Source organism: Oncorhynchus nerka, linkage group LG17, assembly GCF_034236695.1.
Source record: "Oncorhynchus nerka isolate Pitt River linkage group LG17, Oner_Uvic_2.0, whole genome shotgun sequence".
NCBI classification, from domain to species: Eukaryota; Metazoa; Chordata; class Actinopteri; order Salmoniformes; family Salmonidae; genus Oncorhynchus; species Oncorhynchus nerka.
The window spans coordinates 10,022,874-10,046,044 of record NC_088412.1 but is presented as its reverse complement, the minus strand read 5'-3'; the positions used below and the strand labels follow the sequence as shown (position 1 = coordinate 10,046,044).

Sequence of the window (23,171 nt, the reverse complement as noted above, 5' to 3'; positions counted from 1 at the left end):
CAGTCTCCTCTGAACAGTTGATGTTGAGATGTGTCTGTTACTTGAACTCTGTGAGGTGCAATCAGAGGGTCAGTTAATTACTGATTTCTGAGGCTGGTAAGTCTAATGAACATGTCCTCTGCAGCAGAGGTACCTCTGGGTCTTCCTTTCCTGTGGCGGTCCTCATGAGAGCCAGTTTCATCATAGCGCTTGATGGTTTTTGTGACTGCACTTGAAGACACTTTCAAAGTTATGAAAATGTTCCGTATTGACTGATCTTCATGTCTTAAAGTAGTGATGGACTGTCGTTTCTCTTTGCTTATTTGAGATGTTCTTGCCATATTATGGACTTGGTCTTTTACCAAATAGGGCTGTCTTCTATATACCACCCATACCTTGTCACAACACATCTGATTGGCTCAAACACATTAAGAAGAAAGTACATTCCACAAATGAACTTTTAACAAGGCACACCTGTTAATTGAAATGCATTCCAGGTGACTACCTCATGAAGCTGGTTTAGAGAATGCTAAGAGTGTGCAATGCAACCGGTGGCTACTTTGAAGAATCTCAAATATAAAATATATTTTGATTTGTTGAACACTTTTTTGGTTACTACATGATTCCGTATGTGTTATTTCATATTTCATTCATTCCGTATGTGTTATTTCCGTATGTGTTTTGACATCTTCACTATTATTCTACAATGTAGAAAACAGTGAAAATAAAGGAAACACCTTGAATGAGTCCAAACTTTTGACAGGGACTCTATATATATATATTTCAAATATATTTAACATAAATACTGCCCATATAATTATGTGTTGCTCACTATAAACATACGTTTTGGGGATTACTTTGAAGAAGAATATATTATATATATATATATATTACAACGGCCCCGGAGCTTCCCCCACCGTCTCGTGTTTTACCACGTTCTACAATCTGCTGCAACACAGAGGGGAGAAAAATTGAGGGAGCGACTTTAGAGAGTGGTGCGACCCAGTTCAAACATACGGCCATTGTTGTATGGGCTAGCCATATATATATGTGTGCTGTATCTGCACTGCAGTTTTGTTGGTGTGAAAGTTTAACCTCGCGTCAGTTTTGTAGAAAACCTGATATTTACATACTTTTTTTTGTTTTGTTGCCATGTCCGAGGAGATTGAAGGAAGAAGGCCCTCCAGCGATGAGGCAAACCACAAGGAACAGCAGGTCAGATTTGAATTATTATGATGCTAGCAAGCTAGGCTAATGCTACATTGCCAGTAGCTTGCTAGCCGTGATAATGGTGAAATATGGATGTCTAAGCAGCATTTTAATTAGCTAGCAACTTGGTTAGTGTATTTCAAATGTGTCATCGCCGTGCACAATCATTATTTTAGTTATCAAGATGAGTTATAGCGCGTTAAAGTTAACTACCAACACGAGTCTTTCTAAATTTACCGCTAGTTAGCTCTATGTTAGCTAACCAGCTAGCTAACTATATATTGTCCATATTGTTTTGTCTACGTGCGTTCATGCTGGCCGCTAAGCTACTTTTTTGTTGCCACACTGCTGCTACGCAGAAGGCTAACGTTGTGTGCTGATTGCTAGTAAACTAACCCCAACCATTAGATAATCAAACCAAAGGACATCCGTTTCTCTGAGAATCATAGCTAGTAGTTAAACTAACCATGACTTGTCAACCACGAGATTGATAAAACTATATTGCTGCCTGACCTAACGTTACATCATAACATGTCTCTCCATGCGTGTTTATACTGTGTATTGTGTGTTCTTCCGCCAACACAGGAGATTGATGATAATGTCATCACTCCAGAGAAGGCAGAGGAGGTGAAACTGAAGGCCAGGTACCCTCACCTTGGAGCCAAACCTGGGGGCTCTGACCTGCTCCGGAAACGCCTTCAGAAAGGGGTAAAAAAAAAATCCTTCTTCAGAGCATTCATTGTTTAATAGTCACATGTACAGCACGTGTGATTGCAGGGTACATTGGGCTCCCGAGAGTGGAGCAGTGGTCGAAGGATTTTTATCTCAGTGCTAGAGGTTTCACTACAGGCACCCTGATTCGAATCCAGGCTGTCTCACAACCGACCGTGATTGGGAGTCCCATAGGGCGGCGCACAATTGGCCCAGCCTCGTCCGGGTTTGACTGGGGTTGGCCCTCATTGTAAATAAGAATTTGTTCTAAACCGACTTGCCTAGTTAAACAAAAATACTCATAGGCTCTGAGCTCCAACATGCAGCATTAAATTAAATTAAAATAAATAAAATGGTAATAAAAAAAAAAAAACTGAACAATAGAAATAGCACTGTCTGCATCATAACAACTGTAGCAGTGATGAATACATGTCCATTGGGGTGGAGGCAGAGGAAAGACTGTTGAGGGGAGGGGGGGGTGGCTATAGACTGAGCAGCAGGCAGAGTAAAGACTGTTGAGGGGAGGGGGTGACCATAGACGGAGCAGCAGGCAGAGTAAAGACTGTTGAGGGGAGGGGGTGGCTATAGACTGAGCAGCAGGCAGAGTAAAGACTGTTGAGGGGGTGATGACTATAGACTGAGCAGCAGGCAGAGTAAAGACTGTTGAAGGGAGGGGGTGATGACTATAGACTGAGCAGCAGGCAGAGTAAAGACTGTTGAGGGGAGGGGGTGACTAGACGGAGCAGCAGGCAGAGTAAAGACTGTTGAAGGGAGGGGGTGATGACTATAGACGGAGCAGCAGGCAGAGTAAAGACTGTTGAGGGGAGGGGGTGATGACTATAGACGGAGCAGCAGGCAGAGTAAAGACTGTTGAGGGGGTGATGACTAGACGGAGCAGCAGGCAGAGTAAAGACTGTTGAGGGGAGGGGGTGATGACTATAGACGGAGCAGCAGGCAGAGTAAAGACTGTTGAGGGGAGGGGGTGACTAGACGGAGCAGCAGGCAGAGTAAAGACTGTTGAAGGGAGGGGGTGATGACTATAGACGGAGCAGCAGGCAGAGTAAAGACTGTTGAGGGGAGGGGGGTGATGACTATAGACGGAGCAGCAGGCAGAGTAAAGACTGTTGAGGGGAGGGGGTGATGACTATAGACGGAGCAGCAGGCAGAGTAAAGACTGTTGAGGGAGGGGGTGATGACTATAGACTGAGCAGCAGGCAGAGTAAAGACTGTTGAGGGGGGGGGTGATGACTATAGACTGAGCAGCAGGCAGAGTAAAGACTGTTGAGGGGGGTGATGACTATAGACTGAGCAGCAGGCAGAGTAAAGACTGTTGAAGGGAGGGGGGGTGATGACCATAGACGGAGCAGCAGGCAGAGTAAAGACTGTTGAGGGGAGAGGGGGTGATGACCATAGATGGAGCAGCGGGCAGAGTAAAGACTGTTGAGGGGAGGGGTGGGTGACCATAGAGGGATTGAAGCGGGGAGAACGGGGCGTGGTTGGGGTCCCTGATGATCTTCTTGGCATTCCTGTAACACCTGGTGATGTAGGTGTCCCGTAGGGCAGGCAGTGTGCACCCAATAGTGCGTTCGGCTGCACGTATCACCCTCTGAAGCGCCCTGCGTTCCGCGACGGAGAAGTTGCTGTACCAGGCTGTGATGCAGCCTGACAAGTAGGCTCTCGGAATGGTGCTCCTATAGAACACTGAGGGCCCTCGGGGACAGGCTGAACATCTTCCGCATCCTGAGGTTGAAGAGTCGCTGTTGTGCCATCTGCACCACTATGTCTGTGTATTTAGACTAGGTGACGTTGAGGGAGAAGTTGTTTACCTGTCACCACACTGTCAGAGTGCCTACCTCCTTCCTGTAGGACGTCTCGTCATCGTTGGTAATCAGCGAACTTGATGATGGAATTGGAACCGTGGGAGGCCACGCAGTCGTGAGTATACAGGAGGGAACTGAGGACGCACCCTTGTGGGGCCTCCGTGTTGAGATTCTGTGCCGAGGAGATAACGTTGCCTACCTTTACCACCTGGGGGGTGGCCTGTCAGGAAGTCCAGGACCCAGTTGCATAGGGAGGAGTTCAGACCCTGGGCCGTGAGCTTTGTAATGAGCTTATAGGACACTATGGTATTGAAGGCTGAGCTGTAGTCAATGAACAGCATCCTCACACGTGCATTCCTTTTGTCCAGGTGGGTGACTGCAGCGTGCAGTGCAATGACGATTGCGTCGTCTGTGGATCTGTCAGAGCGGTAGGCAAATTGGAGAGGGTCGGGGAGTGAGGAGGTGATATGGAGAGGGTCGGGGAGTGAGGAGGTGATATGGAGAGGGTCGGGGAGTGAGGAGGTGATATGGAGAGGGTCGGGGAGTGAGGAGGTGATATGGAGAGTGTCGGGGAGTGAGGAGGTGATATGGAGAGGGTCGGGGAGTGAGGAGGTGATATGGAGAGGGTCGGGGAGTGAGGAGGTGATATGGAGAGGGTCGGGGGAGTGAGGAGGTGATATGGAGAGGGTCGGGGAGTGAGGAGGTGATATGGAGAGGGTCGGGGAGGGAGGAGGTGATATGGAGAGGGTCGGGGAGGGAGGAGGTGATATGGAGAGGGTCGGGGAGGGAGGAGGTGATATGGAGGTGCTATGGAGAGGGTTGTGAGTGTCGGGGAGGGAGGAGGTGATATGGTCTTTGACTAGCCTCTTGAAGCACTTCATGATAATGGAAGTGAGTTCTACTGGTCGGTAGTCATTCAGTTCAGTTTTCTTCCTTGGGCACAGGGACGATAGCGGACATCTTGAAGCAGGTGGGTATAGAGGCCTGAGCTAGGGAGCGATTAAAAAATGTCTGACAACACAACAGCCAGCTGGTCTGCTCATGCTCTTAGAGCACGACTAGGGATGCTGTCTGGGCCAGCAGCCCTGCAAGGGTTAACACGTTAGAGTGACATATGTCCTCATTGGCGCCCGGAAGTGTGTAACCCATGTTGTCATCGTGTGCTCTCCTCTGCAGCTCAGGGTCATTGTGCTCGAATCGTGAGGAGGTGTGTCCTATAAGGTTTTAAGCTACTCTGGTAAGGTGGAGTTGGTGACCGCGATGTGACTGGCTTCCTTAAGAGCCCCTGCTACATACTGCCTTGTGTCCGACCCACTGAATTGCTCATCCACTTTGTCCCTATACTTGTGTTCCGCCATCTTGATTGATCTGCGTAGGTCATATTCGTACCGTTTAACCAAACAATTGTCCCCGGTAACCCTGTTTATAAGCAGCATCTGTCTGTGTTGTCCTACAAGGCTGCGATCCATCCACGTTTGTTGATTTGTGAACGTTTTGAAGACTCTATCGGTATCACGTCATTTATGCTTTTTAAAATGTTTTTATTTTTTATTAATCCGGTGACATCCTGCGTATATCTCCAGAGGCGACCCGGAACATATTCCAGTCCATGTGATCAAAGCAGTCTTTTGAGTGTGAATTCTGATTAGTCAGACCAACGATGTACAGACCTGACCACTGGAACCTCCCTCTTGAGTTTTTATTTGACCTTTTATTTAAGTGATAGATGTGCAGATGATGATAGGCAAGTAGAGATACTGGGGTGGAAAAGAGAGAGGATAAATAATAAAATGGGGATGAGGTAGTTGGATGGGCTATTTACAGATTGGCTGTGTACAGGTACATTGATCGGTAAGCTGCTCTTGACAGCTGATGCTTAAAGTTAGAGAGGGAGATATAAGACTCCAGCACAATTTTTTTTTTTTTTTTTTTTTTTTTTTCTCTCCAATTTGTTCCAGTCATTGGCAGCAGAGAACTGGAAGGAAAGGCGGCCAAAGGAAGTTGTGCCCTACAAACACAACACTTTGGTAGCTGTAGATGCGCTGAACATGTAAACTATATTATTTTCACTTTACATTCACCTACTTGCGCAGCAATGCATTTTTGTTATGGAATCATTCTCCTGCTTTGATAGGCATCTGTTTTCCTTTTCTGGGAAAGAGAGTCAAACGCAGACTTCTCTGAACCCAAAACAACACTTTTTAAAGGCTAATACTATGTGATAAATCATAAAATTACTTTTTTTTAAAAAATCGCAATTCAGAGAGCCTTTTGTATTGTGACTGGGGGCAACGCAGTTCAATCTACTGTAGTCATGGCTACCAGACTGCACTCACCTTACTGCTGTCCCCCCACCCACTCAGCAACGATGGTAGTTTTATGACGTTTTTGGGTTCTCTGTGTGCCTCTCCTCCATGTTCTCAGTTGTCGGTATGTACTTCATGTCCCACTTCTCGTCAATATGATGGATCGTTGCAGTGATGTATGACAGCGTGTTCATAGATGTCCAACAATCTGTTGTTAACGCCACGTATTGTGTGAGAGCTCGCACTTTGTCCATTGTACAATTTCTCCATCCGGGCCTTCGCATTTTTAATGCATGGCATCTTGTAGTCGCTCTACATACAGTTCATTCAACAAGTATTAAGAACCCCTAAACCTTTACCACATTTTGTAACGTTACAGCCTTATTCTAAAATTTATGAGAACTTTATTTATTTAATCCATCTACACACTATCCCATAATGACAAAGCAAAAACAGTTAAAAAATAATAATTGGCAAATGTATATAAAAATAAACATACCTTATTTACATAAGTATTCAGACCCTTTGCTATGAGACTCTAAATTGAGCTCAGGTGCATCCTGTTTCCATTGATCATCCTTGAAATGTTTCTACAACTTGATTGAAGTCCACCTGTGGTAAATTCAATTGATTGGACATGACACCTGTCTATATAAGGTCCCACAGTTGACCGTGCATGACAAAGCAAAAATCAAGCCATGAGGTCAAAGGAATTTATCCGTAGAGCTCCGAGACAGGAGCTGAGGAAGGGTACCAAAACATTTCTGCAGCATTGAAGGTCCCGAGAGCACAGTGGCCTCCATCATTCATTCTTAAATGGAAGAAGTTTGGAACCACCAAGACTCTTCCTAGATCTGGCCGCCCGGCCAAACTGAGCAATCGGGGAGAAGGGCCTTGGTCAGGGAGGTGACCAAGAACCCGATGGTGACTCTGACAGAGCGCCAGAGTTCCTCTATGGCGATGGGAGAACCTTCCAGAAGGACAACCATCTCTGCAGCACTCCACCAATCAGGCCTTTATGTTAGTGGCCAGACGGAAGCCACTCCTCAGTAAAAGGCACATGAAAGCCTGCTTGGAGTTTGCCAAAAGGCCCCTAAAGGACACCGACCATAATAAACAAGATTCTCTGGTCTGATGAAACCAAGATTAAACTCTTTGGCCTGAATGCCAAGTGTCACGTCTGGAGGAAACCTAGCACCTGCCCTACGGTGAAGCCTGGTGGTGGGGGCAGAATGCTGAGGGGATGTTTTTCAGCCGCATGGACTGGGAGACTAGTCAGGATCGAGGGAAAGATGACTAACCCAATCGAACAAGTCGGGGAAGACCTGAAAACAGCTGTCCAGCGACGCTTCCCATCCAACCTGACAGAGCTTGAGAGGATCTGCAGAGAAGAATGGGAGAAACTCCCCCAAAATACCCAAGAAGACTTGAGGCTGTAATCGCTGCCAAAAGGTGCTTCTACAAAGTACTGAATATAGCATCTGAATGCTTATGTAAATGTGATATTTTTTAAACATTTGCAAGCATTTCTAAAAACCTGTTTTTGCGTTGTCATTTTGGGGTGTGGTGTGTAGGTTGATATGGAGGGGGGAATTTAATACATTTTAGAATAAGGCTGTAACGTAACAAAATGTGGAATAATTCGAGGGGTCTGATTTACTTTGCGACGGCACTGTCTGCCATCAGGGCATTGAAGCCAACATCCTCTTCCATTTGACAAAGGCTGCATATCAACTGCAATCATTTCTGTAGTCAGCACTGTGATGTTTCTCACTCTGTCCCCTATCACACTGCTGGCAGCAACGGGCTGGGCCTCCCTTTCAGCATTGCACCTGTACTGCCACTGTCGCCCACTTCCTCCTCGCAAAGGTTTTCCATTTCACCACCACCTCATTTAATTTTTCAAGGTATTTCCATACAGGACTTCACTGCTGTTGTTTCCCTGTCTCACTCAGCCATTCCCCCCTCAACTGTTAACGACGATGACTCGCAGAGCTCTTTACATCCATGGCAAATCATTTTAAAGATGCATACCTTCTCCTACTAATGTTACAGCATGGTTGCATTAGGTGTTTAATCTAAATGTTTCCCTTTATGATGATCTGGACCTGTTAGTGGTAGTGTTGTGATAACTGCACTGTGAATTTAATTTTGGTTAAAAAAAAAATGTTGGTTAGTGAATTTTTCTAAACGTTAACAATTACATTTTTTCAGTTTCAGTCTCAATTTCAGTTTTTTAAAGGTTCACATCCTTAGACCTGTACCATAACTAATCTGTGTTTTTGTTTTGTGTCTCTACAGCAAAAGTTCTTTGACTCTGGGGACTACAACATGGCCAAGGCTAAGGTGAAAAACAAGCAGCAGCTCCCTGCAGTGACGCAGGCTGAGAAGGCAGAGATAACCGGGGACCACATCCCCACACCCCAGGACATCCCCCAGAGGAAGCCCTCTATCGTGGCTAGCAAACTGGCTGGCTGAGTGGGTTGATGGAACTAGGAACCATGGAACTAGGAACCATGGAACTAGGAACCATGGAACTAGGAACCATGGAACTGTTTTGTTCTGTTACCATTCCATCGCTCGCTCTTGTTCTCTCTCTGAGCCGGTCTCAATTAGTTCCCTATGTCTACCGCTTGGCACTAACCCTTCAATGCATGCATATTTTGCTGGACCTTCCTCCATATTCCTCACATTTGTTCAAACATTGAAGAGGTAGGGGGGGGCAAGGGGAAGAGGTAGGGGGGCAAGGGGAAGAGGTGGGGGGGGGGCAAGGGGAAGAGGTGGGGGGGGCAAGGGGAAGAGGTAAGGGGGGCCCAAGGGGAAGAGGTAAGGGGGGGCCCAAGGGGAAGAGGTAAGGGGGGCAAGGGGAAGAGGTGGGGGGGGCAAGGGGAAGAGTGGTAGGGAGACATGGGTAGAGAACCAAGAGGAAGGGATAGGGCGCCACAGGGCAGAGGGGTAGAGAGCCAAGGGGAAGGGGTAGGGAGCCAAGGATAGGGGTGTGGCCATTGGTAAGGGTTAGGGAGCCAATTACTTCTACTAGGCCTCTGTCTTTTGGCCCCTTTCTTTCATTCCTGCACCTTCTACATACAGTGCATTCAGGAAGTATTCAGACCCCTTCCCCTTTCCCACATTTTGTTTTACGTTACAGCTTTATTCTAAAATGGATTTTAAAAAGTCCTCATCAATCTACACACAATACCCCATAATGACATCACAATACCCCATTATGACATCACAATACCCCATAATGACAAGGGGAAACGAGTTTATAGAACTTTTGCAAATGTATAAAAAAATAACCGAAATACCTTATTTACATAAGTTAAGCTCAGGCGCATCCTGTTTCCATTGATCATCCTTGAGATGTTTCTACAACTTGATTGGAGTCCATCTGTTGTAAATTCAATTGATTGGACATGATTTGGAAAGGCACACACCTGTCTATATAATGTCCCACAGTTGAAAGTGCATGTCAGAGCAAAACCATGCCATGAGGTTGAAACAATTTTCTGGAGAGCTCCAAGACAGGATTGCGTCGATGCACAGATCTGGGGAAAGGTACCAAACAATTTCTGCAGCATTGAAGGGCCCCAAGAACAGAGTGGCCTCAATCATTCTTACATTGAAGAGGTTTGGAACCCGTGTGACGCAGCGGTCTAAGGCACTGCATCTTCATGCAAGAGGCGTCACTACAGTCCCTGGTTTGAATCCAGGCTGAATCACATCTGGCCGTGATTGGGAGTCCCATAGGGCGGCGCACAATTGGCCCAGCGTCGTCCGGGTTTGGCCCGGGGTAGGCCATCATTGTAAATAAGTATTTGTTCTTATCTGACTTAGTTAAATCAAATTCCTAGGGCCACCTGGCCAAACTGAGCAATCGGGGGAGAAGGGCTTTGGTCAGGGAGGTGACCAAGAACCCGATAGTCACTCTGACAGAGCTCCAGAGTTCCTCGGTGGAGATGAGAGAACCTTCTAAAAGGACAACCATCTCTGCAGCACGCCATCAATCAGGCCTCTATGGTAGAGGGGCCAGACGGAAGCCACTCTTCAGTAAAAGGCACATGAAAGCCCGCTTGGAGTTTGCCTAAAGACTGACAGACCATCAGAAACAAGATTCTCTGGTCTGATGAAACCAAGATTGAACTCTTTGGGATGGAATGCCAAGCGTCACGTCTGGTGTGGGGATGTTTTTCAGCGGCAGGGACTGGGAGACTAGCCAGACCGAGGGAAAGATGAACGGAGCAAAGTACAGAGAGATCCTTGATGAAAACCTGCTCCAGAGCGATCAGTACTTCAGACTGGGGCGAATGTTCATCTTCCAACAGGACAACTACACTAAGCACACAGCCAAGACAAAGCAGGAGTGGCTTCGGGACAAGTCTCTGAATGTCCGTGAGTTGCCCAGCCAGAGCCTGGACTTGAACCCAATTGAACATCTCTGGAGAGACCTGAAAATAGCTGTGTCGTGACGCTCCCAATCCAACCTGACCGAGCTTGAGAGGATCTGCAGAGAAGAATGGGAGAAACTCCCCAGATACACGTGTGCCAAGCTTGTAGCGTCATACCCAAAAGAAGACTCAAGGCTCTAGTCAGCTGCAAAAGGTGCTTCAACAAAGTACTGAGTAAAGGGTCTGAATACTTATATACATTTCTAAAAACCTATTTTTGCTTTGTCTTTATTGGGTATTGTGTGTAGATTGATCAAGGGGGGAGAAACTATTTAATCAATTTTAGAATAAGGCTTTAACAAAAGGCGGAAGAAGGTAAGTAGTCTGAAATACTTTCTGAACTACTTCATAAAATGAAAATCAAGCAGAAAGAATCTTGAGGAAAATTGCTGCCGGAGGATCACTGTCCTCGGATAGTTGTTTTAAATGAGAAGTTGAAATATATATATTTCTGCAAAGTGTACTCCAGAGGGCTTATATATCTACTGTGGTGACTGATTGAAACCGTATATAGCCTATCACCATGTATCTGAGAGGACAAAGTCAATATTTTAGATATGTTTTGCCTTCTATATATATATTCCATTCAACATTTTCAATTATGAGGTAATAATATAGAACAATCTGATTTGTATCCTTCTAATTACAATTCTAATCCCAACCCTGCCTTCCTAGCCTAGTCACACATCTGTTTACGCTGTCTTGCCAGTGTCAGCTCTTATGGGCCAAGCCAACACAAATGGATCTGGGACCATCAGGCTATGCCCTCTTCCTCTCCAATGTCCGACGCTATGTTCTGATACGTTGATTGAAAATGGCCTGTGTCACGCAGTAGCTGTTGTTAGCTAGCTAGTCATGTTCCAATGAATATTTGCAGCATTGGCTCGTCTATAGTCCTTAAAAGGCTGCTGTTGTATATTATGAATGTATAATGTGTATATATGGGGCTCCCGAGTGGTGTAGCGGTCTAAGGCAGTGCAGACACCCTGGTTCGAATCCAGGCTGTATCACAACCGGCCGTGATTGGGAGTCCCATAGTGCGGTGCACAATCGGCCCGGCATCGTCCGGGTTCGATTTTTGGCCAGGGTAGGCCGTCATTGTAAATAATAATTTGTTCTTAACTGACTTGCCTAGTTAAATAAAATAAAAATTAATGCATCTCTTAACAGTTATGAGCCGTAGTTTACTCTTGGGCAATATTTGTCCATTCACTCCAGTGAGAGAATCTCGGCTTGTGTCTAAAATGGCTCCATATATATATATATATATATGCCCTGGTCAAAAGTAGTGCACTACATAGGCAATAAGATGCCCTTCTCATACGACCTCTGAATCTAGCCCAGGAATGCCTGCCTGCCTGCCACTATCTGATACTCAAGTCATTTAGGTTTAATCGTCAAGCAACTCACTTAAATGAAATGTTGATCTGAAGGGTGTGCATGTGCATTGACTGTCACGTTATGCCATTTTTTTTTTTGTAAATAAACTAGTTTTGCACAATAGCTTTGTCTGGACTTTGCCTTTTTTTCAAATGTTTTATTTGCAATTTTTACTTATGCTTTTTTGCTTTTACAGTAGCTATAATGCAACTATGTCGACAAGCCTCGTTCTTTTGATTATGCATGTTGATTCATCCAGTAACCCACATTGTTGGCTGTTTTTCTAAACTGAACTGTTCAAATGTCATGGATCTTCAAGGGTGGATTTATTTGATCTACTTGACAAATCTGGGCCATATTTTTTTTTGACAACATCACTACCTAAATATAGTTGTTTTCAGTGGCGACCTGTTATTCAGGGCAGATCCCCACCTGTTTAGCATGTTATCTTGGCATTAATAAATGTCCCCATCAGTTTGCAAACAATAAAATAAAATAAATGAATCATTGAGTTTAATAAAGCCACATACAAAAATTGTGTATTTTTTGCTTTCTTGAGTAAGGTAAGGTGGTGTTTCAGTCTATCTCAGTGTTTTCTGTGGTGGTGGTGCAGCCAGTGGAAAATACGGAGTGTAGGGGTTGGTAATGTTCTCTAGTTACGCTGTGATTGGCTCAGTGTTCTGTCACTCATGGGGGGGACACTGCGTCACCGCCAAATCTAAGGGTAGAGATCGAACATTCAAGCCCCTTGGATGCTGCAATAAAGTTACATTAGAAGTGCCACATAAAATGACGTCAAATGACGTTTTATCTACAGTAGCTTTGATTGAACTGATCATCGAACTTTCAAAATCTAATCTAGCAGTCATCATCATGGATCACTTCATCAGGTTTTTTTTCCAGACTTCCCAGTTGTCTTAAAAGCACCATAAATCCAGAGAATGACAGACTTTGATGTCAAAGTTTGCCCATGAAGGACCGCCGCGCCACCTTCCTGTTCAAGTGAGTACAGCACAACAAGGTGAGTCTGCCAGGGAGATATGTATACTCTAGTAAAGAAAGTAATACTAAATATGTTGTGTAGTAAGCTGTTAGTAGCCCACGTGCATCACCCTAATAATTTAGTCTATTTTCCCCTCTTAATTTTGTCTACTGTTCTGACTTGGTGGTGCACATGTATCCTATAACCTGTTTTAGAGAAATGTAATCATTGAATATTGTCAGAGCGTTCATTGTTTGCTTATACGCCCCCTTTATTTATCCTATGGTTCTGACTTGGTGTACAGGGGAATACTGTAAGAATGGCCCATGTTCTGAATTCTGTCGCTGTACATTTTTAAAAAGTGCTGAACAAGTAGTTATATATTGACTACATCCGTCCTAGCTCGCTCATTAATGTCTTAATCGAAATTACAGATTGCCTCTTATCCGCTTGTTCCCTTATGCCATAGTTTGTACATTTCAATTGTCAGTAGAAACCACATTTTGACTAAGCAAGTCAGCCATATCAGCTGTTTTTTTAAAAGGCAGTAAATGAAGCTGACTGAACTGTTTCACTGCCAGACGACAGGGCTCTGCTGATAACCAGGTGTAGCAGTGGTAAGGTGTTGGGGCAGCTTTATGTAGGCCCTAACAGTTTGAGGTCACCGTTATAGTGCAATTAATGTATTGTGTAGTGGCATTGTTGGCATGCATCTCCCAATTTTTTGTCGGGTTTGCCCCACCAATATTTACATGCTAAAATCGCCACTGGTTGTTTTTGGCTTAGATATTCATTTGTAGATGGTGAAAATTAGGTATAATTTTGATTGACATGACAATCCAATAGTCTGACTCCAGCAGATACCTCCTCAGGGCACTGACACTGCGAAGCATGCGAATGGTGTCAGACGATGCTAACAAGCCAGTAGCTATCTACCTACAGTAAATTATCAGACCGAAAACATGTAAGGAAACGTGATCAGGTGAAATTATGAAAGAGAATGGAAAGAACTTTAGCTTATCTCTATCCAATCAGAGAAACAGGATCAACGTTTACAGACAGGCAAACTAACGAATTTAGTTATTTAGACGGCACAAACGACTCACTCAAAGACAGAACAGTATGGTTTATAAACTGTGACTGACATGAGAGACGCTTGCTGGTACCCGAAAATATATATATATTTCCCGATCACGGATAATTACAGAAAAATACTCGGATCATAATCGTATCCCGAAAATTACCCATATCCGTTAGAATAATATTTTTGTCAGACTACTCCGCACACCTCTGCTGAATGTATCTCACCCCGGAAAGCATCTGAACGAACGAAACAGCGTCTCCCTCTGCCTCAGTATGTGTAGCCCAGGTATCTAATTCTGTCGGGTCAAAAACAATATGACACTGTTGTCGCCCATAGCATTAAATCCACCGGAAGCCAACGAGCATTTTAGTTGTCACTGTATCTAAGGATAGTTGGTTAGACTAAATGTTGAAGTTAAAATGGTGCTGGAATAGTGGAGGCACCGCTTTCTTTGTGACTTGCGCTAACTCCCTGTGGTTCTAAATCAATAGTTGTTTAGTAGTCCGAAATTGTCGGAAACATTAACTTGCTTGTGTAAAGGATGTCACGCTGCTTGCGGATTTGTGCCATATTACTTGCGGTGAACTCGCAACCTCTGCCGAGTGGTAGGAAGTGAAGCGTCCTACCACTTGCCTCCCCATGTGCTACACTTTGACCACGCAACTTCACTGGGCACTTTTGTGTTGATACAAAGGTGTGGTCCAATTTATTATTCTTATTGTCTCAGCCTTTAGGCCTATATTTCACGTTGTCAAGGCATATGAACTAACAGGTTCTAGAGCACACAACGTAATTATCACAACACATAGATTGTAAAAGCCTTCTTTTTGGGGGCTTCCCGTATGATATGAGAGAGAGAGAGAGAGAGAGACTGTAGTGAATGCAAGGTCCGGTCAGACACACGCACTGTCGTCCTGCGCGCTATCGACTGTGCCGCAAAAGCATGCTCATGCGGCAGAGTCGATATCCGTGCTTATAAACCCAGGGTCGTTACAATATCTACAATAGCAAGGTGATTTTATCTTTGTAATTTTTGTATTTATTAAGGATCCCAATTCCTGGGGTCCAGCAACATTCAGGCAGTTATATACAATAACAAAAAAATTGTGTGCTACTACCACATATTTACAACGCAAAATCCACGTGTACGTGTGTGTAGAGTGCGTGTGTTAGCATGAGTGTGCCTGTACCTGTATGTGTCCCTCTTCACAGTCCCTGCAGTCATTTGTGGGCTGAGCAAGTAGCCTATGAAGGGTTTATACAGACATTAGCAAGCAAGAGTGCGAATTACACCATGATGTTCGGGGCTGTCGCGTGCACTTAATTTTTTTATGGGCCTAATAATAAGACGGAATTTAAACGGTAAAAAATAATGACATTTTAATGAACACAACCAGTTATGATATTTTAATAGGATTGTCATCCAAATCATTTCAAAAGGTAGACTACCTGTGCATGTTCGTCTACTCCAAAACAATTCCAGCATTCAAACTGCATGTATATGTAACGGATGTGAAACGGCTAGCTTAGTTAGCGGCGGTGCGCGCTAAATAGCGTCATAAGGTGAAAGCACCAATTTGTAAGTCGCTCTGGATAAGAGCGTCTGCTAAATGACTTAAATGTAAATGTAAATGTAATGTTTCAATCGGTGACGTCACTTGTTCTGATTCCTTGAAGTAGTGGGTAACGATGCTTCGTGGGTGACTGTTGTTGATGTGTGCAGAGGGTCCCTGGTTCGCGCCCGGGTATGGGCGGTATAAAGTTATATTGTTACATATACATGCGCCATTTGTTGAATGGAAAAAAACAAAAATAATAATGATTGATTAGGCCTACATTAATTGATGCGTCTTGCTGACAATTTTAGGGTACTAGGTCAATGTCTAATTGCTGACAAACCGTCATTGAAAATAAGAGTTTGTTCTTTAACTGACTTGCCTACTTAAATAAAGTTTTTTTTTTAAATGACACGTCACCACAAACAGTGTTTTCTCATGCACCTTTATATTGTGTTGGAATAAAATATGGTGAAAGGTATTTGGAAATACAATTTAAATAAATGTGCTATAAATACTGAGACCAACTTTTTAAAATTGGAGCATGAGACACGCGTGATGGATTAATATCACACAACCACGTACTATGAAAAAGTTTGGCAGAAATATAGGCTACATTTGCGTCTGTATCCCATGCCCTGAGTAAACGCAAGGCGCATGCGCCGTAGAATCATCCTCACAATTTAAAGCTTGCGGAGGTATAATGTATCCTGTTTATATTATCGTCTTGAGTCCTTGTTCAAATGAACACGCCTGTAAAGCTGCTGTCATAAGATGGATGGGCGGGACGAGGAAGACAAAGTCCACCTCACAGGTGAAGACAAACACCTGGGGAAGTTGTCTACTTTCACAAATCGTACTGCACTGGCGCAACAGCTGGGCTTCAATATGTTGCGGACATAAGGAACCTCATGTTGATAATAAGGGGATGTACATTATCGATTCGCACTTGACTGTAAATACATATGTTGTAGGCTAAAAGCACGGATTGTTATGCGTTACCATGGCTTTGTCGGAACTCTATACGAAGGTGAGGAAATTATAGGGGGGAAAAAATGATAACGTTTTTAACTCATTCAATCTTCCTACAGAATCTCCATCGCTTTGTTGACACACCTGCTCAAAATGGTGACAGATTCATTTTTACACGGTACTCTGCTTTCGGTTGAGCGTCTGTTAAACGAATGAATGGCCAGCATTTTTGAATTCTTCACGATGACAATTAATTAAACCCGCATGAATTCCTTTACAATTGACGTACGGTACGGTACACACTGTAATGTTGACGTCACGTCAACTTTTGGAGAATTATTATGGTAAATTAGCTTCAGACTTCTCTTTGTTTGACATCTTTGAAAATAATACATTGCAATTGCACTACAACTAATACATGACACAGATGGTGTTACATAAAGTTGCCCGTTTGTAGGCTACTGTAACTGTCTTTAGCAAATGAAAGGGAATGGCTACTGTAACTGTCTTTAGTAAATGAAAGGGAATGGCTACTGTAACTGTCTTTAGTAAATGAAAGGGAATGGCTACTGTAACTGTCTTTAGCAAATGAAAGGAAATGGCTACTGTAACTGTCTTTAGTAAATGAAAGGAAATGGCTACTGTAACTGTCTTTAGTAAATGAAAGGGAATGGCTACTGTAACTGTCTTTAGTAAATGAAAGGGAATGGCTACTGTAACTGTCTTTAGTAAATGAAAGGAAATGGCTACTGTAACTGTCTTTAGTAAATGAAAGGGAATGGCTACTGCAACTGTCTTTAGTAAATGAAAGGGAATGGCTACTGTAACTGTCTTTAGTAAATGAAAGGAAATGGCTACTGTAACTGTCTTTAGTAAATGAAAGGGAATGGCTACTGTAACTGTCTTTAGTAAATGAAAGGGAATGGCTACTGTAACTGTCTTTAGTAAATGAAAGGAATGGCTACTGTAACTGTCTTTAGTAAATGAAAGGAAATGGCTACTGTAACTGTCTTTAGTAAATGAAAGGGAATGGCTACTGTAACTGTCTTTAGTAAATGAAAGGGAATGGCTACTGTAACTGTCTTTAGTAAATGAAAGGGAATGGCTACTGTAACTGTCTTTAGTAAATGAAAGGGAATGGCTACTGTAACTGTCTTTAGTAAATGAAAGGGAATGGCTACTGTAACTGTCTTTAGTAAATGAAAGGGAATGGCTACTGTAACTGTCTTTAGTAAATGAAAGGGAATGGCTACTGTAACTGTCTTTAGTAAATGAAAGGGAATGGCTACTGTAACTGTCTTTAGTAAATGAAAGGGAATGGCTACTGTAACTGTCTTTAACAAATGAAAGGGGTGACATAAATGTGACACGACATAGAAATACAAATTCATGCATTCATTAATTTGCTCCTCCAGTACAACAGAGTGTGGATACCGGATGCAGAGCATGTCTGGAAGTCAGCAGAGATTCTGAGAGACTTCAAACCTGGAGACGAGGCTTTAGAACTGCAGCTTGACGATGGCACTGTAAGTACTGAACACAGAGACTATAAACTATAGACTATACAGTTCTCTGTCTGCACTGTAAGTACTGAACACAGAGACTATGAAGCTGTAGACTATACAGTTCTCTGTAAGCACTGTAAGTACTGAACACAGAGACTATAAACTATAGACTATACAGTTCTCTGTCTGCACTGTAAGTACTGAACACAGAGACTATAAACTATACAGTTCTCTGTCTGCACTGTAAGTACTGAACACAGAGACTATAAACTATAAACTATACAGTTCTCTGTCTGCACTGTAAGTACTGAACACAGAGACTACAAACTATAGACTATACAGGTCTCTGTCTGCACTGTAAGTACTGAACACAGAGACTATAAACTATACAGTTCTCTGTCTGCACTGTAAGTACTGAACACAGAGACTATAAACTATAAACTATACAGTTCTCTGTCTGCACTGTAAGTACTGAACACAGAGACTACAAACTATAGACTATACAGGTCTCTGTCTGCACTGTAAGTACTGAACACAGAGACTATAAACTATACAGTTCTCTGTCTGCACTGTAAGTACTGAACACAGAGACTATGAACTATACAGTTCTCTGTCTGCACTGTAAGTACTGAACACAGAGACTATGAACTATACAGTTCTCTGTCTGCACTGTAAGTACTGAACACAGAGACTATAAACTATAGACTATACAGTTATCTGTCTGCACTGTAAGTACTGAACACAGAGACTATAAACTATAGACTATACAGTTTTCTGCCTGCACTGTAAGTACTGAACACAGAGACTATACAGTTCTCTGTCTGCACTGTAAGTACTGAACACAGAGACTATAAACTATAGACTATACCGTTTTCTGTCTGCACTGTAAGTACTGAACACAGAGACTATAAACTATAGACTATACAGTTTTCTGTCTGCACTGTAAGTACTGAACACAGAGACTATAAACTATACAGTTCTCTGTCTGCACTGTAAGTACTGAACACAGAGACTATAGACTATACAGTTCTCTGTCTGCACTGTAAGTACTGAACACAGAGACTATAAACTATAGACTATACAGTTTTCTGTCTGCACTGTAAGTACTGAACACAGAGACTATAAACTATAGACTATACAGTTCTCTGTCTGCACTGTAAGTACTGAACACAGAGACTATAAACTATAGACTATACAGTTCTCTGTCTGCACTGTAAGTACTGAACACAGAGACTATAAACTATAGACTATACAGTTCTCTGTCTGCACTGTAAGTACTGAACACAGAGACTATAGACTATACAGTTCTCTGTCTGCACTGTAAGTACTGAACACAGAGACCATAGACTATACAGTTCTCTGTCTGCACTGTACTGTATGTGCAGTCTCAGTCAGAATGGCGATATACTCTTGCATTATAATTCATTTATTGGGAGAATCTTTCATTTATCTCTGAACTCATTACTTTCACTCATCTTCTATCTGTCAGTGACAAGAATAGGAATTGTGAAAGGCCTAAAAGTCTGCAGTTCAACATATTTTCTTTTAGTCCAGGACCAGGCTTAGTCTATGTCTGGGAAACTGTCCATAGAGCCTTTACATCGCCAGTATCACACTGTTTTTTTTTCCTCTGTAGGAGATGGTGTACCCCCTGGACAAATCCAGTCCTCAGCTCCCTTACCTCCGCAACCCCGATATCCTGGTGGGAGAGAATGATCTGACAGCTCTCAGCTATCTCCACGAGCCTGCCGTACTACACAATCTCAAAGTGCGCTTCGTGGAGTCCAACATTATCTACAGCTACTGTGGTACTAAAAAGGAAATGTTTCCCCAGCCCTGTCTAATGGGACATCTTTGTTTTACTGTTCGTCTGTTGTCTTTACTGAACGTAGACACGGAACTGGAAATGTCATGTCTGGGTGATGAGTTGTGGTTTGGCGTTTGTGTAAAATGTCCATGCCGAGTCGTGAAAAATAGTATACAGCTATTGTATTGTATTCTATTATATTTATTGTGTTATATGGTATTCTATTTTATTGTATTCTATTATATTGTATTGTATTGTAACTCTCTAGAGACAGCAGGAGCGGTAGAGATACTCTCAATGATCGACTATGGAAAGCCAACTGACATTAACTCCTGAGGTGCTGACCTGTTGCACCCTCGACAACTACTGTGATTATTATTACTTGACCATGTTGGTCATTTATGAACATTTGAACATCTTGGCCATGTTCTGTTATAATCTCCACCCGGCACAGCCAGAAGAGGACTGGCCACCCCACATAGCCTGGTTCCTCTCTAGGTTTCTTCCTAGGTTTTGGCCTTTCTAGGGAGTTCTTCCTAGCTACCGTACTTCTACATCTGCATTGCTTGCTGTTTGGAGTTTTAGGCTGGGTTTCTGTACAGCGCTTTGAGATATCAGCTGATGTAAGAAGGGCTATATAAATACATTTGATTTGATTTTGTTTGTATTCTATTGTATTTTATTATATGCTATTCTATTATCTTATATTCTATTATATTCTATTCTATCATATATTGTGTTCTATTGTATTATATTCTATTGTATTATATTATATTCTCTTATATTCTATTGTATTATACTGTATTCTATTCTGTTGTATCCTATTGTATTATATTGTATTCTATTCTGTTGTATCCTATTGTATTGTATTGTATTCTATTCTGTTGTATCCTATTGTATTGTATTCTATTCTGTTGTATCCTATTGTATTGTATTCTTTTGTATTCTATTGAATTATGTTCTGTTGTATTCTATTGTATTGTATTATCTTATCTTATATTCTGTTGTATTGTATTGTATTATATTCTCTTATATTCTATTCTATTGTATTATATTCTATTCTATTGTATTTTATTATATTTTGTTATATTCTATTATATTCTGTCAAATCAAATTGTATTTGTCACATGAGCCGAATACAACAGGTTATATTCTATATTAGAAGCATACTATGTGAAAGCAAGTAGGATAACTCTGACTGTACTGTGTCCTGAGGGATAACTCTGACTGTACTGTGTCCTGAGGGATTCCTTCACTCCCTTTCAGGAATCATCCTGGTGGCTGTTAACCCATACAAGCAGCTTCACATCTATGGAGATGCAGTCCTTCAGGCGTACTCTGGACAGAACATGGGAGCTATGGATCCTCACATATTCGCTGTGGCAGAGGAGGCTTACAAACAGATGTCCAGGTAAGAATGAGGCAGACTGTCCCGGGGGGGGGGGGGGGGGATGGTTTTGTGGTAGTGATGCCATGCTCCTGGAGACAGCGGTTCAATCCTTGAGCCCCCCCCCCCCCAATCTATCCTACCGTCATACATTTCAGCCCTTTGGGCCTATCTGTCAATAGAACTTCTCCTTAAAATGAGAAGCAACTGTCCAATGTTACGCAAATGAGAAGCAACGAGTGTGACTATTCTATACATTCCTACTCAGATACATACATTTTTCTTTCTCAGGAACAATAAGAACCAGTCTGTTATAGTGAGTGGTGAGTCTGGAGCGGGCAAGACCGTGTCTGCTAGGTATGTCATGAGGTACTTCGCTATGGTCAGCAAGTCTAGCGGCAAAACACACGTGGAAGACAAAGTTCTGGCATCCAATCCAATAACTGAGGTATGTTTTTGGAATCCACGAATCCTAGCAGTGAGTCCACTTTTACATGTAAACCTCACAGTATGTCAATGAGTCATTTTTTAGGTCATCTGTGGATTTGATAATCTGTCGATAAAGAAAAGAAAAGGCTCACAGTTCTAGCGTGACTAACGGACAGATCATGTCCAGTGTGCCACAGAGTGTACGAGGTACAGATTGGCCTCATCAGCCACCGTACTTCCCATAAATCTTAATCTACAATGTGTGTTGATTATCATTCAACTACATATGTGACCTGTGTGTTTTTTTGTTTTGTTGTTGTTGTCAGGCTATTGGAAATGCCAAGACAACCAGGAACGACAACAGCAGTCGCTTTGGGAAGTACACAGAGATCAGCTTCGACAGGAGATATCAGATCATCGGTGCCAACATGAGGACGTATCTCATGGAGAAATCTAGAGTGGTTTCCCAGGTCATACGTCACATACTTGATTCTCTGATTATATGTGGTCTATAACGTAGGGCGTGTTGTTAGCTACCATATAGTTGGGTCATGGTTGAAATCATGAAGGCTTCAGGGAATCATTCTAGATTCCAGATCCTTTTGTGTTGTCTTGCCATCTCCTTGCCATGACAACGACAATAGGAGTCAAGACAACACGAACAGATCTGGGACCAGGCCATCATACAGTAATACTACATTTTACTTTTCAGTCAGAGAACGAGAGAAACTACCACATCTTCTACCAGATGTGTGCCTGTGCAGAGCAGTCTGAGTTCAAGAGCCTGAGATTGTGTGAGTTTTCGTTTAACCATTCTTTTCTAATTGAGGGTTAGTCCTGTGTAGTGCCTGGAGAAGGAAGGAACAGTCCACTTTTACTGTATTTTTTAAATTTGTATTTATTTTTTATTTCACCTTTATTTAACCAGGTAGGCTAGTTGAGAACAAGTTCTCATTTGCAACTGCGACCTGGCCAAGATAAAGCATAGCAGTGTACACGATAGGCGCATCACACAACCACAAATAGTCCACGAATGTTACCATCTTATTTATTTAATCTTTATTGAACCAGGCGAGTCAGTTAAGGAGAAATTCTTATTGTGTGTGTCTAGTGAGTGCAGATGAGTTCAGGTACACCTGCATGGGCGGGGAGACGGGTATCGAGGGGGTGGACGACAGGAAAGACATGGAAGAGACACGCAGGACCTTCTCGCTGTTGGGTAAGAGTCATCACTTTGTTCATCACTCTTTAGGTCAACATACTGCTGTGTGAAGCAAGTTCAAGTTTTATTTTATTAGACGTATGTATACACAGTGGTGTTATTTACATTTACAGACAGCCAGGGGCTCCAACACTCAGACATAATCTATAAACGAAGCACTTGTGTTTAGTGAGTCTGCCAGATCAGAGGCAGTAGGGATGACCAGGGATGTTCTCTTGATACGTGTGTGAATTGGACCATTTTCCTGTCCAGCTAAACATTCAAAATGTAACGAGTACTTTTGGGGTGTCAGCGAAAATGTACGGAGTAAAAAGTACATGATTTTCTTTAGGAATGTAGTGAAGTAAAAAAGTTTAAAACAAATATAAATAGTA

At 42.8% G+C, this 23,171-nt stretch overlaps 2 protein-coding genes across 2 annotated transcripts in view; both read left to right on the top strand.

Moving 5' to 3' along the window:
• The first annotated feature begins 926 nt into the window (after nucleotides 1-926).
• Nucleotides 927-8,736, top strand: LOC115145422 (cAMP-regulated phosphoprotein 19-like). The gene is made up of 3 exons (XM_029686956.2): nucleotides 927-1,194; nucleotides 1,774-1,896; nucleotides 8,327-8,736. Exons 1-3 carry the CDS (start codon nucleotides 1,132-1,134, stop codon nucleotides 8,501-8,503), a joined length of 363 nt encoding a protein of 120 aa, XP_029542816.1. The 5' UTR covers nucleotides 927-1,131; the 3' UTR covers nucleotides 8,504-8,736.
• A 7,742-nt stretch (nucleotides 8,737-16,478) lies between these two features.
• LOC115125270 (unconventional myosin-Vc-like) overlaps nucleotides 16,479-23,171 on the top strand; it is a 55,032-nt gene continuing 48,339 nt past the window's right edge. Inside the window, exons 1-8 of the mRNA XM_065002759.1 lie at nucleotides 16,479-16,505; nucleotides 17,863-17,973; nucleotides 19,589-19,760; nucleotides 21,026-21,170; nucleotides 21,438-21,594; nucleotides 21,902-22,045; nucleotides 22,288-22,369; nucleotides 22,687-22,794. Of these exons, the coding sequence (XP_064858831.1) occupies nucleotides 16,479-16,505; nucleotides 17,863-17,973; nucleotides 19,589-19,760; nucleotides 21,026-21,170; nucleotides 21,438-21,594; nucleotides 21,902-22,045; nucleotides 22,288-22,369; nucleotides 22,687-22,794 (946 nt within the window). The remainder of the gene's footprint in view (nucleotides 16,506-17,862; nucleotides 17,974-19,588; nucleotides 19,761-21,025; nucleotides 21,171-21,437; nucleotides 21,595-21,901; nucleotides 22,046-22,287; nucleotides 22,370-22,686; nucleotides 22,795-23,171) is intronic.